The sequence below is a fragment of the Necator americanus genome, chromosome I (genome assembly GCF_031761385.1).
Source record: "Necator americanus strain Aroian chromosome I, whole genome shotgun sequence".
Taxonomy (NCBI): Eukaryota; Metazoa; Nematoda; class Chromadorea; order Rhabditida; family Ancylostomatidae; genus Necator; species Necator americanus.
In genome coordinates, this window is record NC_087371.1 from 21,214,112 (window position 1) to 21,232,729 (window position 18,618).

Here is an 18,618-nt window from a genome sequence, read left to right on the forward strand (position 1 = left end):
TTGTTTAGAACGTTGATGCATAACTACTTAACAATAAAACAGAAGCTTAACAATATTAACAATCTCTAGCATACGGGATAGGTGTATGTTTAACTAGAACCAGAGAAACAGCAAACCCTTAAATGTAGATAAAGGTGGCGGGTCATTTCTTATCGATTCGCAACCATGAAAAACCACTACAAATCCTGTCCTAACACCTACGGTTGAAGTTTTTCCAGCAGCGAAGGAGAGCAACGTGGCGTTCGTTCTCGTCGGCGTTTCACATTGGTGTTGTTGGAATTACTTCAATGATCGATAGGGGTAGACACATCGAATGAGTCATTCCGTTCGCCCTCACCACAGCCCCACTCGCCACTCATCACTCTTCCGGTCATTCGGTTTGTCGCGCAACACACTTTCGAAATATTTTCGTGGGAGTAGAGGGATGTATCACTATTCTCATTTTCTTTCTTGAAACTTAACGCCACTCTTGTCTTTTGTCGCTGCATCATTCTGAACTTTCTGGTAGAAATGTAATTTTGTTTGATAGAATGGCCTAGTATAAGTGTGAGACGCTCACATTTGTTTGTACGAATCAAGCGCATTTTTCCTCCACTTCCATTCATCTACATTGGTGAGGTTGCAAAACCATCAGCATCTGCCAGCAGAAGCCTACTCTATTCAACTTCAAACTTTTGACGTGTAGCACCATCCAAAACTCAATGTATTGTCGATTCGAAACAGCGACATACAACATCTGTAATAAACATAAACTCAGTAATGATGAGATTGACGATGCTTCTATTGCGCATACACATATTGTTAATTGAATCACCTGATTTTGTTTGTTTGGTGTTGAAGAAGGGAAATTTAGTAGTGTGTTTTGCCATTATTATGGTCTCATGGTTTAAGGGCTATTCACAACTAGTTCAGAAGTTCTCTGGGGTTGAGAATAGAAAAACTACATCCGTTCATGCTTGCCGCTTCCTCGTCCGATCTGCGTTCTCATTGAACTAACACCCGCTACAATGTAAGAACATTTTTTTTATTATTCTTATATATTAGAGTGAAATTCGAAATCTCTTCATGTTGTAGAAAGGGTAGCTAAAATTATGACAGTTCTCAACAGCATTAATGTTTTCTTGTTTTGCAACGAGGGTTTGGTGAAACTATTATTTTGGCTTGACGTTTCGACAATTTCGTCTTTATCAAGGACATTAAGAGGTTTCTGAAACTGCGGATATCCCGTCCAACTTCTCTACCATTGCAAAGCCTCGATCGTTCCCAGTATACCAGGCAATAACACCAAATAAGAAGAAAAATAAGAAACTGAGCAGTTTCACCGATGAGAGAGGCTGGTGAACCGCTGCGTTTTTATAGATAAATGTAAATATTTCTTGTAAATACAATTCACACTCCCGAGATTTCAAAAAGAGATTGCTTGAAAATGGTTCAGAGCAGTTTCTTCTGTGATGTTTCTTTGGTGACATTGTCTACAATTGTTGATAAATTTACAGTTGGTTAGTTGCTATAATTAGTTCTGTTAGTTGCTATTTTTTTAGTTGCTTTTACATGACTTTTAAAAAACCAAAATTTTCAGGATATCTGACATTTATAGACAATGGTGTGAAGTAATAGAGGTAAAATGTAGTTGGGGAAGGGGGCACTCAGGCACTCATCTATAACATGTAAACTAAAGTTGCTAAGGCAAAAAAGTAAGAGCGTTGGGAAATAAGGACGCCAGGAGTGCCCTCCCGCCAACTGCACTTTACCAGGTAGTAGTAATACGTTTACTTTTTTAATTTTTCGAATCCCTCCAACAATAATTTGACAGGATATTTATGTTGACTCGGTAACCACGAAGCGAGTTCGAATTAGGGCAGGCCTTTATGCTGATGGAGTGAGTGTCAGGATGAAAAAATTCGTGAGTTCTATTAGAAACGTCGCATTTGTCTGGACCAACGTAAGTATTGTGAGAGAGCGAAATGATTACGAGGGTTTCGACAGACTCACAATCATGAGTGGGCATTTTTTCACGAAAATTTATGTGAGACACGTAAGAAGAATGGAGTTCTTCATTCTTTTCCAATAATGACGACACGATTATCCCTCTCCTAAAGTTCCTGCGGGCTATGTTTTCTCTTGTTACTTTGCTGTTTAATTTGTTCACAATTTTCTTTAACTTCTGCAGAATCTCTCTATATCAGTTTTATATCTCTTCTTGTTGTGAAGATAAACATGATTTTCTTGTTTCGTAAAAAGCGATAATCAAGTAAGAAGCTAATCAGGAGGATTCTTATTTTCAAAAGGCACTGAGTATGAGGACTCGCAGTGCAGAGATGCTATTCCACTCAAAAGTCAATAGTGCACCTGTTGCGGAGCTGCCTCAGATTTGTTCCTCTTCTTCTTGGAGATTGTCGTTAAGGCACAACACAACGAAAACACACTAAAGAACTCAATGTGCACAATTTTGTTAATAGCTAAATCCAGTGCAATGAATCAATTACCGCTAATTTTTCTCAAATGAAGCAGACAGTTTCGCCACTATTTACAGTCGGGTTAATACGATCTGACTTAAAGGCAGGATACCACGAATCTGAGGTGGTGCGGATTTCAGGTAGAGTATCCGTAGACAGGGTCGTAGATTATGGAGACGGTTCCGCTCATTTCTCCCTGCATCACTGCAAACAGCCGCCTCCAAAATGCTGTTTTGTACGACGCCATCTATTGCAACGCTCCACCCCTTGCGCCGCCTCCGCCCTGCGATTCGTCGAAAATCAATTCGGACTGCCCCGATAGGCAGTAAGGGATGCTACGCGTGCAAGGGTGGCGCGATGCAATAGGAGGCATCCTACAAAACAGCATTCAGGAGCCGTCTGCTTGCAGTGATTCAGGGAGAGATGAGCGGAGCCACCCCGGTCTCCATAATCTACGACCCCGTACACGGATACTCCACCTGAAATCCGTACCACCCCAGATTCGTGGTATGCTGCCCCTAAAATGCAACTCCGTAGGCAAGTGCTTACGGAATTGCACCTCAATTCATATCGTTTTGACCCTAGTGTAATTTAAACAACTCGGCAGGGATATAGGATTCGCAGCAATCTACTAATAGATTTTTTTAAAATTCCATTCGATTTTTTTTTGTGTACCATAATTTTTGGGTAATTAACGATCTAGAATACTTCAAATTTGGTAATCTAATGTTAATTGCTACCGATAATATTCTGCACTTTTGGAGTGCATCTACACGTATAATCTCAGCTATATTTTTTGTTTTCTGATCTAAAACTTGGAAGAAGTTGAGAGTGGCACTGTGCTGTGCCACTTAAAGGCAGCATACCACGAATCTGACGTGGTGAGGGAATCCACGGCAAAAGCTAGAGACGAAGTTATATATATATATATATATATATATATATATATATATATATATATATATACATATATATATATATATATATATATATATATATATATATATATATATATATATATATGTTCTTGTTCCCTATATATGTTCTTGTTTTTTTACTTGAGTAGTCAAGAAGAACTCACTGGCTTTCGATCGCTGCGCAGCTGGATGCGGCGCGTGCACAAGTGTGGAGCGTTAAAACTGAAATCGAAAAACGGAGTTTTTCACGCTTTTTTTCTACCACGATTAGGGAGAGATGATCGGAACCACCTCTTGATCCCGCAATCTGCAACCTCGTATAGAGTTCGTCTATCGAAAATCCATACCACGTCAGGCTAGTGGGGTAATGACTTTGTGTTGCTTTTTATATTCCATCATGATTGGAGAGGATGATCAACGTTGGAGGTTAACGTGATTTCATTCTTGGTGGGTATTGCTCTTGCACACCAAAATTGTGGCTAATGCAGCGGTAGTTTTGTATATAAGCAGTCATGTATGCCACTGATCTTGCTTGAGCAGGCAGACATCAGTAGCTCGTCGATTCGTCCTTGTCATGCGAAGAATTATGAGCAATGGTGCTTTAAGAAGTTCTAGTCTCAATCTTTCGCCTCTGTGATACAAACTTGCAACCTCTAATGTAAGGGTTCTGTGCGTGTGAACGTAAAAATTGCGAATATCAGATGGATCTAGAATGAGATTGGAATTTTGTACATGAACAGATTATTTTTAGGAAACTTGTGGAAAGTTAGAGAGAGGTTCTCTCTTCTTGGGAACGTCTTACAAGCTCACCAATACCCTCATGAATTCTCAAAGCAAGCTGGAAAAGTTTAAAGGCTTTCAAATAACTTAAAAATTTATCGTATACTATATTCTTAAACTCGTCATTTGGATTCCATGGTTTAATGCCTTTGGACTGTGCAGATTTGACAAAAGGGATTGCAAGGCCTTAAAAAAATTAATTATTATTTTACTTATAACTTAACTACTTATTACTTAAAAAAATTATTATTATTGGCAATTAAAATATTGTTTCAGCGTTATGTCGTTAATTATCCAAACCTGGCTTTTATTGGTCGTTTCGTCAGTCACAGTAAAGTATAATTGGGAAATCTTGTATTGAGGGCGCAATTCCAGAACGATCGAGAGTTGTGATGAAGCTTGAAGTACAGGTTGCTTGAGTCACTCTCACCTTCGATTTGCTTTTCTTCATTCATTTGTGTGAGTAACATTTCCATTGTTCACGTACGAGAGTACTCTGCTTGCTCCTTATTTCAAGTGGGACACAAAGAGCATCAAAATTTTCTTTAAAAGGCTTCATGAAGAAATCTAACAGTCCGCTCGGCGTTCCTTATGAAATGCGTTCGAAATAATGTTGAACCGTTGTTGTTGTTGTTTAAGTGCATAACGCCTTCAGCCCACCTTTTTTATACTTTCTAATTCGACAGCTTTCCTGACCTTCGATTACTGACGTAGGATAGAACCTTTAGTCCTCTCTTTCGACTGCTTACATCGCCTTTTCGATGGTGGTTTCGATAAAGATGGCAGCATTTTCCTCTTGTTTTCGAAGCTCCCAACTTTCGATATGCAAATCAAAGCGAGAGAAACCGTTGTTTCATAGGTGAACGCAGAATCGTGCGATCTTGGGTTTTAAAACCAAGTCCTCGATTCCTCTATATGGTTCAATCGCTCGCTTGCTGCCCAGCTCGGCTTCCTCCTGGCTCAGCAGCTTCCTCCTGGCTTATGCTAGATGTTATAAGGACGTTGTCATCTGCGAAACGAAGTTTTTCTAGCTGCCGGCGATCAACGTTCAGCTCCACTCGTATCTAAATTTACACCTGGCTGCGGGAGGCTCTGCCCCTTGGAGCAATGCTAACGCGCTGCGAATTTCAAAATGGTACACCGAGTAACTACTTCCTCTGTTGCTTCAGAGGAATAAGCTTAGAGGAAAGTAGAAAATATGTGCCTCAAGGTGTTTCACGTACTCTTACGTTAAAACGAACAAGGATAATATCACAATAAACTTTAATCCAAGAAAGAAAGGAAGTATGATCTCCGAATTTCAAACTAAGTAGGGGATGAAATTGGAACTTAGGCTTTTTGATCCTTATCATGCGGCTAACGACGATTACTTCAAATAACTACATAGTTGACATCTTTTACTCTTTCTCTGTCCAGTTTTCTTCTCGTTGTTCCATTTGTTCTTGCGTTGATCTCCTTATTTATTTATTTTTTTATCACTTATTTAATTTGAGTTTTCATTCACTTTCTCGTCTATTACATCCCTGTTTTACTTCATTAGTTTTCTTTTAATTTAATTTGTTTTTTCACAGGCGGACTTCTTTTAACATAATTAATTTCACCGGTGTTCTCATTTGATTCCCACAGTATTAAGTATTGACACAGTACCTGGACATACGCTTTTAACCTCGCTGCTTTTTTAGCTTTAGTAACAGGAGAAGAAACGATGTTATGCCACGTAATGCAATGGCATCACCAGAGCCGAAGTGCCTCAGTATCTTTGATTTGATTCTAAGTCTTTTTTGAGCAGAGATTTGAGGTTGGGAAGTGGTAAAATTAGGTAACACAAATGAGTACTTATGCTTTCGCACAGACAAAAGACGGAAATTAAATCAAAATCTAAGACTCAATGTTCAAAAAAATATTCATTGTCGGCAAATTTCGCTAATTTACTTCCCGTGGAAAGCGGTAGACCTAACCTTGAATATGAAGGGAGTTTGACTTCCCTTTCTATTCAAAATTGGCTGAATAGTAGCAGAAAACTGCTCTTCCGAAGAAAAATCTAAGAAGCAAGTCGGAAGACACCAAAAACAAAGTCGATTGAAAATATTTACAAGCTAAAACTTTAAGTAAAGCCATGAAAATGCTTCCTAGGTTTCGTTATGGACCGCACTGGGTTTCTTCCGTACTTTTTTCATTATCTCGTACCAATGTTGGAACTGTATCAAACAGGATGTTTTGTAGAAAAGCGGAAAACTCCACTATTTTTTTCTATGCGATTGTGTCCTTAGCTTTGTTTTGTTTGTTTAGCTTCGGTTCTTGTCATATACTAACGTGATATAAGCGCCGGTTATCATGCAGTACGCATTCCTTAACTAGAAGCAAAGTAGGCAACACAATTACATTCTGTGATGTAAAGACAATGAAAAAAGGAGAGTAAAAAAGGAGTTAAGAAGAAAGAGTGAGAAACAGAAACAAAAACAACGAAACAAAAACAACGAAACAAAAGGAAATGAAACTACACATTAAATGACTTAATCGGCTGGCTGATGTTATCCCCTGACGCGATTACCCGCATCTTCGCCGAGGTGTGCCGCCTTTGAACACAGCTCCGCCCAACCTTCTCGATCTTCTGCGAGAGCTTGCACAGAACTATCCATTCGTCGCTATTCCATATTCTGAGAAATCTTACGTCTCGCCTGAATTGCCTATCCACGCTGAGTGCCCTCAGGTCTTCTTTCACCACCTCAGTCCAGAACTTCGATTTCCGGCCAGGTGGCTTCTTCCAGCTCGAACCCGGCAAACTCCTCAGAACTCGTTGAACAAGGCGTTCTGCCGGTCTTCATAATATATGACCAAAGAGGCGAAGACGATTTACTTTAGCCATTTTTGATGGCGGTGCAAGATGTTGGTATCTTCCACGTGTTATCCGCCGGTATACCACATCAATTTCTGCGTAAAGATCTTCATTGTAGCATACCCAAGGGGAAAAGTAGCCAAGTAGCCGTGTAAGCAACTTTCGTTCCGTGCAGGTTTCAAGCCTCTCCATAACCGTTGATGGTGCTGTCCAAGCTTCCGATTCGTACATCATGATGGGTCGAATTGCGGATAGGCAGACTAGCAGTTCGTGATGGGGGTCGACCACAGGCATTTCGTTAAGGAGTTAAATGCAGAAGTGGCCTTAGCGCATCTTTGCTGAACATTTCTCTCGTAGCTGCCGTTGTTCTTCAGCGTACAGCCCAGGTAACAGAACTCATCGACGAGTTCTATCGGTTACCCGTCCACCCTGATTCCCGTTCGAGGCCTCATCCGAAGAGATCCACATCTTCGATCTCTTCGACCTCCGAAGAGATCCACATCGGCTTGCAGGGAGTAGACGTCGTCTATAGGCTGCAGCCAGGCCAGCCAGCTACAAGGTTGGCAACATGTTGAAGTTTCTTACTGCTTTCCGCGAATATAACAACATCGTCAGCGTACTCGAGATCAGTCAGGGGCACCCTGATGGTGCTAAGACAATGTCGACAGGACACTGGTCGGCTGTTCTTCGCATAATGTCGTCGATGGGGAAATTGAACAGGAAGGGTCCTGCCACTGCTCCTTGTCTTACTCCAGTTACCACTACAAACGGTGTTGTACATCGGGCTGGTGTACGAACTGCAGCAGTCGTTCGTTGATTCATGTCATCAAGCAAGCGAACGAACTTTCCTGGTACTCCATCGGCGCGGAGCGCGTTGAGGAGACGGACTCGGTGAGGAGAGTCGAACGCGGCTGCAAAGTTCAGAAACGCTATATGCATTGACTTCGAATACCGCTGTCAGATTTCGATCACTCTCCTGACGATGAGAACCTGGTCAATCGTAGATCGGCCTGAACGAAAGCCAGCTTGCTCGTCGCACGTTCTTTCTTCGCGATGTTTAATGAGTCGGTCCAGGATAATGCACTCCAATACCTTGTACATAACACACAGCAAAGATATTCCTCGATAATTCCTAGGGTCCGTGACGGATAACTTCTTGTGGAGGGGAATTATGATAGCGTGTCTCCACGAATCAAGTATCCTTTCGTCTATCCATATTGAATGATGATGATCTTTGTCATCTCAAGATATTTTAGAATTTCTGCGCTAATACAGTCGTCTCCACCAGATTTTTCATTCTTCATTTTTTGAATACAGACTAGAACCTCCGACTCGGTCGCTGGTTCCTCGTTAACCGCATATATCGATCTTTGAACGTGCTCGAGTTCAAGAGCTGACGGTGCTAGCCGGTTCAGCAAGGTCTTGAAGTGTTCACTCCAAATTGGAAGGGTTGCTTCACCGACAGCTACCCCATTGACAGTGTTGAGGACAGGAGAACATCTTTTCAATTTGCCGTTTTTGTAGAGCATAGGCTTTCCGCGGGTTCCTGTCCTTCCACGCCTTCTCAAACTCCATCGCTGTTGACGTCCACCCGTTATCGCGGTCTTGTTGCAGTTGAGGACGCAGCTTCCTACTAAGACGCTTTTCCTGGCTGAAGTCACCAGCACTGCGCGCGGCACATACAGAATTGTACGTGGATTTTGTTTACGCAGATGTGTAGGCAAACTTCTTCCGCGGCAATAGAACTGGGAGCGTTTCCTTTGCAGCGTCCTGGATGCACTTTCTGAAAGAATCCGCATCGCTAAGCTCCTTCCTGGTCCATCATAGAAGTTCATCATAGAAGGCGTCCTTACTGTTGCCCTCAGCGGTTTCCGTAGGTGCGTGAGCACTTACGATCCAGAGTTTACGTCCTCTGCGATCCCGCACTCGTAGAAATGCGCATCTAGACGACGTTGAGCCAAATTTCTCATCAGCATTGCCGCAGTATATGGTGTAATTTTCGATGTTGATAACGGGCCGATCTCTCATGCGTGTTTCCTGCAGTGCAGCAAAAGGCACACAGAGATATCGCAGAAATCTGGATAGAGCCCCTTGTTGGAGTTCACTCGATAGTGTTCAGCAGTTGAGCGTGACGAAACAAATGGTTGTTGCCAAAGATTCCATGCTCCCTTCAGGCAGTTGACCTTTCAGGTTATGGGCTTTGGCGATGTGCTAGACGACAGCACCTTTTTGCAATGTATGGGAATCTTTCGCCGTATAACAGTGAAGGTTATATAGCTTGTACGTTCTCAATGCGTACACTCGAGAGCTTGATTGCGTGTAGTTAAAGCAGGGCCACCACGTGCAGGTAGCAATCAGACTCGTATACGCGGCCCCACACATTAAATAAGAAAAACAATGCAAGAGCAAATGGAAAAACGAAAAAAAAACTGGACAGAGGAACAGTAAAAGATTTTAGCTATGCAGTTAACTGAAGCGATCGTCGTTAGCTGCATGATAAGGATCAAAAAGCCTAAGTTCCGATTTCATCCAATACCCAGTTTGGAATTCGGAGATCATACTTCCTTTCTTTCTTGGATTAAAGTTTATTGTGATATTATCCTTGTTCATTTTAACGTAAGAGTAAGTGAAACACCTTAAGGCACCCATTTTCTACTGTCCTCCAAGCTTATTCCTCTGAAGCAACAGAGGAAGTAGTTACTCGGTGTACCATTTTGAAATTCACGGCGCGTTAGCATTGGTTCAAGGGGCGGAGCCTCTCGCAGCCGGGTGTAAGTTTAGATACGAGTTTCAGCTCCATGTTATCCCAGTCTAATTTTTGCTTTGCTTCGATCGTTATGTTGTTGTAGAAATTTCATTGAATTACTAATTAGTGTGAAAAATTAGAAGAATGATTTTGGTGAATGAACTTGCTATAGAAGTCCCTAAGTGTCTTTATGTGCCGAGTGGGAACTTGGTTGTACAGCCACCGTTTCTATACCAATCAAATCGAAGATCTTCAAGTCGATGGAATTGTGGCAGCGATGTTATGCAACCTTCTTGTAAAATCGACGGTGGTTCAGATTTGCCTATCAAGATGACCAAAGGAGCGGCCGAAGCAACGTTTGTCTTATAAATTCACACTGGGACAAGAAGTGTCGGCATCCATATCCATTCTGATCAAGCACATGCCGAGCAAAATGATATCACGTAACAGCAAATCGGCTCCACCACCAAACGGTCTGTAGGAAACTTATAAGTGCAGTTTCTTGGTACCAGCTGGATTGATCTCCTGTTCTCCGATTTGATTGCCACTGATTTTTCGTACTCGTACATTTATTTTCTTTTATACATTTCATTTCGCCAATAATTTTCATTTGCCCTTAGTAATATCCCACGCTGTACTTACAGTTTCAGAGAGGACGTGTTTGCGTCGATGGTCTAATTTTCATTATGTCTGGAGCGCAGGTTTAGTCTACTGAAATAGTTTTTTGCTAGCTTCCTTTCTTCACGTATCCTCATTTTTTTGTAAAGTAATTGGCTCCAGGGAGACATCATGGTTGGTAATGTAAAAAGCCTAGTTGATCGCTTATCAAAGGACTTTTCGGGAACTAGGCCTCCTCTGTCCCTTCATGAACCGAGGAAAGGTTAGCCCTTATTATTCCAGTACTAGTAATCATTTTAGTAATTGCCTTCTTGTTAGTGTTAACTACGAAAGCGAGTCCACCTGTACATCATGTTATAACAACATTTGCATATACTGCTGCGCAGGATGACGAGCTTACTTTGGAATTAGGCGATGTTGTGGAGGTGGGTGTATCGTTTGGTTATCTCTTCATTCATGAACGTTTTATTGAGTTCTTGAGAGCACCCTCTCTTATAAATATCATAATATGTTGTGTAGGTATTGGAAGAAGTAGAGGATGGTTGGAGTCGTGGCCGTCAGTTGCGGACTGGACTTGTCGGGATGTTCCCCACTAATTTCGTGAAACCTGACGGTTATTTCTGTTTCTTTTTATTTCTTGCGTCAATGGCGTAGTATATATTTTTCCTAATTAGCCTTCATTCATGACTGTTTGAACTTTTTTCAGTTGCATCAACAGTAACTTCTGGTCGGGAGGAGGAGAAAGTGGTGATCAGACACACCGGTGAATCAGATTTACCAGAAGCCAACAGAAGGACTCCTTCTGTTGTTGGAGGAGTGAACGTCCTAAGCAACAAAATTCCTCATATCGAAACAAAGGATGAACCAAGAACTAAAGGTGATAAGTTGATAATTAGTTAATTGTCGATATCGCTTACTGGGTATGATGTCATATGTTCGTGGGGTTGATGAAGCGAAGTTCTTCCCTAACCAAGTTGAAAGATGTTCAACGCTGAAAGTGACGAATTTCCTGATCATGTCATCATTTGATGTACACCCTATAATTACTTATTAGCTGGGAAGACTGATCATGCACAGGTATTATGCAAAAAGAGCATAATAATAAGGACACAGTCGTCTTCATTGTTGGTGATATCTTGCGCTGCGAAATTTCGTAAGATATTGTGTTCCTCTAGAAGTTCGATAAGCCAACAAAATGAGAGATGAGAAATTAAAGAAAAAAGATGGAGACTGTGTTCTGCGCACTTGTCATGCATCAAACATGGTTGCAGTCCAGAGATCAAAGTTATGATGAAAATGTTTTCGAAATTTATTTGAATTTGAAGGGGAAGTTTGGAAAAAAGTTGAACAAACCGCAATGTTCAATTGATTGGTAAACATGATGAGTCCTATTTTACTTGTAGAACATTCTCGAAGCCTCTCCGCCAAATGGTTATGAAGACTCATGCTCTTCCATGTCTTCAACCAAATTTAATTCATTTTTTCGTGCTAATTTCAGTAGAGCTGCTTCGGGACACCCTATTAATTGCGGCACAGCACGAGCAGTCTCGGCAGCAGTAACGAAAATCAACGGGGCGCTGAGGGAGGACACTACTGTTATCGTTCAATGGTTCACTCGCTTGGAGAAAGGAGAGACTTCTTCAAAGATAAGTATCATTCCACTCCCGAACTCCGCGTATTGTGAAGATTCCGCCGTCTTGATCCCGCTGATTTCGCAACTACTAAGAAGAAGCTGGCAAAGGCTCGGGTGCGACCAAAAACGGTGGTCAAGCGCCCGCAGGGGCTCTCGGATGCGGAAAGGTGCTGAGCAACAGTGGTCTCTCATACCTTGACGGATGGTGTACAGCGCATATTGGTATCCTTTTGCTAGTTTCTACTTCTCCGCCAGCAGTGCAAAGAGTTTCTTGAAGACCTGATCACTAGTTATGTGCGTTGGGTAGTTACTCCAACACACGTCGTACCTTGCTTGTCTATATAATGGAAGACACCTTGCAAGCCAAATCGAAAGTGCACCCTCGAAGCCCTTGCTCATCTGGCCCTGGGTTTTTAGGGGAATGCTTTACCTTGCGCTGCTTCCTTGGCCTTCCTTCCTTTCACTGGCCAGTTATCGTGTACGCCTTAGTTACAGTGTACGCCACTGTGCTCTAGAAACTCGAAGAAGCTGTTGGAAAAAAAAGCCGATCCATGTTCGAGCTTCAGTGGACTTCCTCGACACAGAATGTACGATAGCATTTGCCTGACTCCAATCTGTGTAATATGCCCATTCGGTAAGGCAGGCGACTGTATGGTCTTTGGTGGTTTTAAAATTTCGTGCATATATATACATATACGGCGTGGGTGTGGCGCAGTCGCTTAGAGGTCCATTGTAGCCACACGGTCGAGGGTTCGAAACCGCCCTAGTGCAAACCGAGCCTTTCATCCCTCCGGTGTCGATAAATTGGTGCCAGACTTGTCTGGGAGGGTAAAAACACTGACTTGACCATCGGCTGGCCCCCGCAAGTCATTGTATAGGCCAACACGCGTTCCAAAACCTCATCGATTACGAATTCCAGTAAAACGCGTTGGCGCATCCCGAGTGGATTGATATGCCATTGACTTTATCCTTTTATATACATATACACATGTATTATATATATATTTATTTATTTATTTATTATATAATATATTGGCGAAACAGGGCAACTTCTTTTGCGAAAATTTGGTTTATTTGGTCGCTGATGCATTTTCAACCTTCTTAACATTGCAGATTTGAGTGTTTATAATTTCCTCAGCATAGATTCTTTTACCTTTACATTTTTCATCAGTTTTCTACATTTCCTTGCTTTTAAGAAATGGCTCGAGTGAAATTTGAGTATGAGCCCCAACACAGCGACGAGCTTCGGTTAGGAGAAGTTGGACAACTAATCACCATTATTCGGAAAGACTGCGGAGATGCTGGATGGTTTGAAGGGGAAATCAGTGGTCGACGTGGCTTGTTCCCGGACAATTTTGTTGAAATTGTTCAAGTGGGTTGTAAATTCTTTGATATTCAGTATAAAAAAAAATATAGCTTTCTCTGGCTCCTTTCGTGAATTTTGGTTCACTTTATGAATTCATTTTATCTTAGGTGCCAATAAATACTCAGTCTGGTGTTATCTACCATCCGCTTTCTGCGCAGCATTCGAAAATGATAGCTAAGCCACCTGCAGTGAATCCCGCTGGGATTATTCCTCCAGCGGTACCTGCTAAACCTTTGAAGCAGAAATTATCCGAGAGTTCTACTTCTTTGAACGGTGCTGGAACATCGCCTCCTTCTTCCAATGCTACTCCTAGTCCTACGCCTGTTTTGCCATCTCAAGTGAAGCAGCATAATTCAGCCTTTGCTGCAGCTCGAGATCGAATATCGAAAGTGAAAGCCTTATATTGCTTTGAAATCATTTGATTATTTTGTAAAAACTCTTTTTTCAGGATCTTATCGTTGGACAGCCGGGTCAAGTGTCTTCAAAATTAACCAAATCTGTGATAATTCCCTCTGCATCCGAGTCTAGTGCAACAGCTAGACCCACAAGCACTATTGAATCAGAAGAAGTGTCTGATGATATCGCCAGTCCGCTAAATCATGTGACGAAAACTAGAGTTCGTCCGCCAGGGAAGCGGCCTGTTAGCATGCTGTTGATTAAGAAGAAAGGGGTTCGGTGATCTTGTGTTGTGTTCTGCTTTTCCTATGAGGAGTAAGACTTGAGTTTTCTTCCAGTCCATGGATAATCTTCTGGAAAGCCCCACTCAATTAGCCTCGTCTGATCTTAAGGAAAGAAATACTTTCTGCAGTCCGACTTCCCCATCTTCGGCTTCTCCGACTTCACATTCAGCGGTCCGTCGCTTTTTGTTTGTGTTTTTTCAGTTCAAATAGAGTTATTCCACTTTAATTTAAGTATTTTGCATATATATATATATATATATATATATGTATATATATATATATATATATATATATATATATATATAGTGGATACATACATATACGTAGTGATATTATCTATTGGTGTCTTCAAACCATAGTGTTAATTTCTGTTTTACAGACTTTCCCTCAGAAACTTTCTTCCTCAGCCACCCCTGCGAAGGTTGTGCCAGCACGACCTCCACCAGCTGAAGTGAAGAAGGATGAAAAACGAGATTATTCCTTAGGTAGGTGAATGCGAAGTTTTTCTTTCGTAGCATAGCTGACGCTGAATTATCAATTCTATAGCAAATTTATGCTTGCCAAGCGATCTCTTAATGTCTAACTGGTCAAATTTGTTTCTCATCCAATTACGCCGCAGCTATGGCACCGTTTTCAGTTGTTACCATCTTCTTCCCTGAAAGCATTTCTACGTATATGTTGTGTAATAGTATACGATTCTTTGAAGGATATACACATGCACAAAATTTCTGTAAGCTGAGCTATTTTTGAACAGTGCCCCATTTTTGGATTTAGTTTTTAATGTGTATCGGTTGAGCATCCAAGTATTGTAGAAGATTGTGCACCGGTTGACATATGATCAGTGGTTGCGCGACCAGTACGAGTGTTTCAAATGAGGAAATACTCTCCGATTAGAGATTAACAGTGAAATGATCATGTTCAAAAAATAAAAGGAAAATACGAAGATGGAACGTACTGTTCATGTTAAACTTACCAAAATTTCTAGTTTCTTGTGTGCTGACAATGATTTTAGATGTTCTCAGTTTCTCTTTGCCTATTGACGAGGTCATCATGTGAGACAGGTGTTCATGGAATGTATGTTATTAAATGTGTATTCTGAAACAGTTACCAGTATTTGTTCTATAATGATTAAGGAGAATTCTAAAGTCAACCTCAAGCGACATGTATTTGTACCGGTAGCGTAACTGAGACTATACTCAGCTGTGGTGAAGGGCGCTAAGCATTGGAACGCATTTATAGTGAGCACTCAGTTACAGATTCAAAATAAAACCAAAACATTCATGAACTAGTCAAAGAAGGTCTTAGCTTCACTAAACGAGAGTATTCAGCTGCCTACAAGACTTCGCACACATAAAATTAGCGTTTCACAAAAAAAAAAAAACAAGTATTAGTAAGACTTCAATAGTTACGGATGAACAGTCACCTCAGAACGGACTGATTGGTCGTATTTTTGCGCAAGCAGGTGGGTTGGGAATAGAACGCTCCCTTCTTTCAAGCAGGCGCAGAATTTTGCAATGGTCTCACCGTGCCACTTCGAGCGCAATTTGACACGCACCACATGTCAGTGGCTTTCATCAACTATATTCCTCTTCTGAAGAAGTAGAGTTACTAGCACTTCGTCTTGTGCTATATGTAGTGTGTAGAATTGTAAGAGAAAATTTCAAAAAAATTTGAAAAAAATTAAATTAAAATTGTGACATTAAAGTAAACAAATAGTTGTGTTTTTGTGCCTGAGTAGTGAACACATCGTACAGTCTCCATTTTTCTCATAATTCGTTCTAATTGCCCGTGGAATGCAGTCGGGTCGGAACGACCTGGGTCACGCTGATTAGTGAATTGGAGTAGTTCACTTGAATTGTAAGCACTGTTTATTTTTCAGAAAAAAAGATCTCATAGATTGCATTGCTTCTTTCGATAACAGCAAACTTTCTAGTGCTCTTACTTGTGTGCTACATTTTGGAACACCCTCAGTTCTCAGTGGATAGCTCCCAAGTTTGATCGCGCAACATTTTCTTCAGAGAGAGTGAAGCCTCCAGTTGTCACGCCCAGTTATTTGGTTGTTCAATTTTGAGATAGAGAACTATGTGTTCTGCAAATTGGGAATTCATGTCATAGTAGGACAAAAATCATTTCACGAATGGGCACAACTAATTTTGTCATATTGAGAGGCATAATATCACCGAAATCCAGTACACAACGAAGGTGGGTAAATGAAATTACAATCTTCAAAGAATTTTGATTTATAGTCCACCATTGTATGAAGTGTTATGAGCAGTCGTTTGTAACCGGCCAGGAACATTGCGGTTAGATTGAGGACGAATTTGAGCTGTTTCTGTTCTCGGTAGGTCCATCGGAAGCACTTCATACAATGGTGAACTAAATGCCTAACACTGACCACACCATTTTTGCTGGGCTGAAGATCTGCAGTAATATCAGGTTAACTGGTCGCATACTTTTTCGGAGCGCCGCATTTTGAAGTGGGCTTCACTCGTGGATAAATATGACCAGCAGCAGATCTGTACAGTTGGAGTTTGCCTTACAACTCACAATTCTTCTTTCTCGGCAAATTCAACAGTATGAGTAAATAACATACTGTTAGACACGCATTACGTTCGCTCTGCACAACTTTTCGACTGTATAGCTTCCTTATTCTTGATCGGCTATTGCTTATGGTAAGTTTCATAGAAATTATCCTTCTTACATTGCTTTTTCCAGCTGTAAAAGATTATAAAGATTTTTTTAGAATGTTTTTCCTCAACCCATCTTGTATAACTGTCTTTAATTTCATTCCCATTGAGGATTACCTGACTTTTCTCTAACATCTATAAATGTAGTATATTGGACTACGCACATTTGAACGAGGGTTTCACGTTGTTCCTGCTCCCTTTTCATCACAGTCATTTCTGGAGATTATGTCGGTAATTAGTTTTAAAGACTTTCTTCAAGTCCGGTTATTTTCATGACAGAGTCTATAAGATAAATGAGTCGTCACCATGCACAGATATTGGTGGAATAGACTAGCATATTTTTTCACAGCATATACTTTTCTTATATTCAGCCGTTCTCAATTTGGGAAGTATATTCTTCGTACAACCTAAGATGCTAGAATCATTGTTTTGCTTGTACTTGATCCTCTCTTCTAGAAAACTCCACTCCGTCCATTCTGCCGGCCTCGAATAATTCAGTGGAGAAAAATTTTATCAGCCATACTACCAGCGAGACGCTACCTTCATCCACTTCGTCGATTTCACACTCGTCGGTTTATGAGTTTCGCGTCAGTTTGAAAGCAGTCTTCTTCGTTTTAAAGTTTAGGCTATAATTTGGGAAGCGCACATAAGTCACCGATAAGATTAGCGTTTACTATAATTTCAATTGATATATTTTCTGACTTCAGAGTTTGCCTCCTAAAGGTGTTCCCTCTTCATCCACTTCAACCACTAAACTTGCATCTGCTGATGCTTTTAATAAAGACAGACGAAGGACTTTTACTACAGGTGGAGATTCGTGTTTATATTGGTTTTGTTGCAGTCCCTCGGCATTTTATAGAACTATTCGCTTGATCTTAAATGTTTTATAATCGTGACTGTGGTGTATTTTTTTGTGAATTCGGGGGAGCGGAGGTGGGGGAGAGAGAGAGATTATTAATGAAAAAGAAGAATTATTAATGATGAATGAAAAAAGTTTAAAACCAAATGAAAACTACTCTGGTTATTTTTTTTACTTTTGTTGTTTTGAACTTAATGTTCCTCCTTTGCCAGTGTTGGACTAACCACATATTTGAGTTTGTGTGTTTTGTGAAAACACCCAGAAGTGTTATTCCTGTGTTAGTATCACTTCACTGCTACGATAAATCAGCATCTTAAATATTTACCTTTCTTATCGATTCAGTGTGTTACCTAAATATGTGATGAAATTAAATCGTTTGTTATTTAGGCACCAAACCATCCGTTTCTTCAAGTGCTCATTCGTCGATGGCAACATCAGTTTCTTCTTCCGTGGATTCAGAATGGGTTTCCCGTAAGGAATACAACGAACTGCTCACTCGCATAGCCAACCTGGAGACTCGCATTGCTCAGCTCGAGAAGCGATGAGAATCGAAGCCTCGGGCAGCACTGATGGTTGAATAACGGTTGATCCTCTCGGTTTAGTACCTTAAGCTATGAAGCCTACTTATGAGAATGTATGTTTCTGCTATTAACAGTTTTAATTTTGCCTCTCACGGTTTACCGCTTCGTGGTAGATTAGACGGTATTGTGAGTTTTGAGGTAGATTTAAATGTTGGTGTAGTCGATTCGTTAATTGGTCTTTATTGTACCAATTCGTCCTAATCTAACTTTTGATTTTCGAATCCTCTAACATATTTATTCCTCTGTTCCTAGATGAGTCACAGTTGCCTTTCGGCAGGCTTTAGCCATATCGTTAATGCGGCAGCTGTCATGTCTTAGTGCGCTTTTGTACAGAATTGATAAGCTTCTGCGGCAAACTAATTTTTTGAAACAAACTTATTCAAGTAAAACTGTGATTGCTGTTCGTTTTTCTTCTTAATTCAACAAAGTCTACTCTATTTTTTCTATGTTACGCTTTGT

The 18,618-nt window shown here is 40.9% G+C and overlaps 4 protein-coding genes across 8 annotated transcripts; 1 reads left to right on the forward strand and 3 right to left on the reverse strand.

Annotated features, from left to right (window-relative positions):
* Positions 1-5,073: 5,073 nt before the first annotated feature.
* Positions 5,074-7,928, reverse strand: RB195_006407 (uncharacterized protein; the record flags this gene model as incomplete). Of its 2 annotated transcripts, XM_064179467.1 has the most annotated exons (4): positions 5,074-5,217; positions 6,825-6,972; positions 7,410-7,541; positions 7,630-7,928. In XM_064179467.1, 4 exons carry the CDS (start codon positions 7,926-7,928, stop codon positions 5,074-5,076), a joined length of 723 nt encoding a protein of 240 aa, XP_064036419.1. The 2 variants fall into 2 exon arrangements, with proteins under 2 accessions (XP_064036419.1, XP_064036421.1); XM_064179466.1 differs by lacking the exons at positions 5,074-5,217; positions 6,825-6,972; positions 7,410-7,541 and having other exon boundaries at positions 7,620-7,928.
* On the reverse strand, positions 6,975-7,283 carry RB195_006408 (uncharacterized protein; the record flags this gene model as incomplete). Its single annotated transcript, XM_064179468.1, has 1 exon — positions 6,975-7,283. One exon carries the CDS (start codon positions 7,281-7,283, stop codon positions 6,975-6,977), a length of 309 nt encoding a protein of 102 aa, XP_064036420.1.
* A 269-nt stretch (positions 7,929-8,197) lies between the features above and the next one.
* RB195_006409 (uncharacterized protein) lies at positions 8,198-8,827 on the reverse strand (the record flags this gene model as incomplete). Of its 2 annotated transcripts, none has more annotated exons than XM_064179470.1 (1): positions 8,198-8,827. In XM_064179470.1, one exon carries the CDS (start codon positions 8,825-8,827, stop codon positions 8,198-8,200), a length of 630 nt encoding a protein of 209 aa, XP_064036422.1. The 2 variants fall into 2 exon arrangements, with proteins under 2 accessions (XP_064036422.1, XP_064036423.1); XM_064179469.1 differs by having other exon boundaries at positions 8,198-8,518.
* Positions 8,828-9,182: 355 nt separating this feature from the next.
* Positions 9,183-18,123, forward strand: RB195_006410 (uncharacterized protein; the record flags this gene model as incomplete). 3 transcript variants are annotated; one of them, XM_064179471.1, is made up of 14 exons in its annotated part: positions 9,183-9,257; positions 10,386-10,436; positions 10,516-10,615; positions 10,672-10,778; positions 10,873-10,966; positions 11,060-11,230; positions 13,183-13,358; positions 13,460-13,741; positions 13,801-14,022; positions 14,087-14,203; positions 14,412-14,517; positions 17,176-17,306; positions 17,427-17,526; positions 17,966-18,123. In XM_064179471.1, the coding sequence occupies 14 exons, from the start codon at positions 9,183-9,185 to the stop codon at positions 18,121-18,123; spliced, it is 1,890 nt and encodes a 629-aa protein (XP_064036424.1). The 3 variants fall into 3 exon arrangements, with proteins under 3 accessions (XP_064036424.1, XP_064036425.1, XP_013304102.2); XM_064179472.1 differs by lacking the exon at positions 9,183-9,257 and having other exon boundaries at positions 10,422-10,436; XM_013448648.2 differs by lacking the exons at positions 9,183-9,257; positions 17,176-17,306; positions 17,427-17,526 and having other exon boundaries at positions 10,422-10,436.
* Positions 18,124-18,618: the final 495 nt, after the last annotated feature.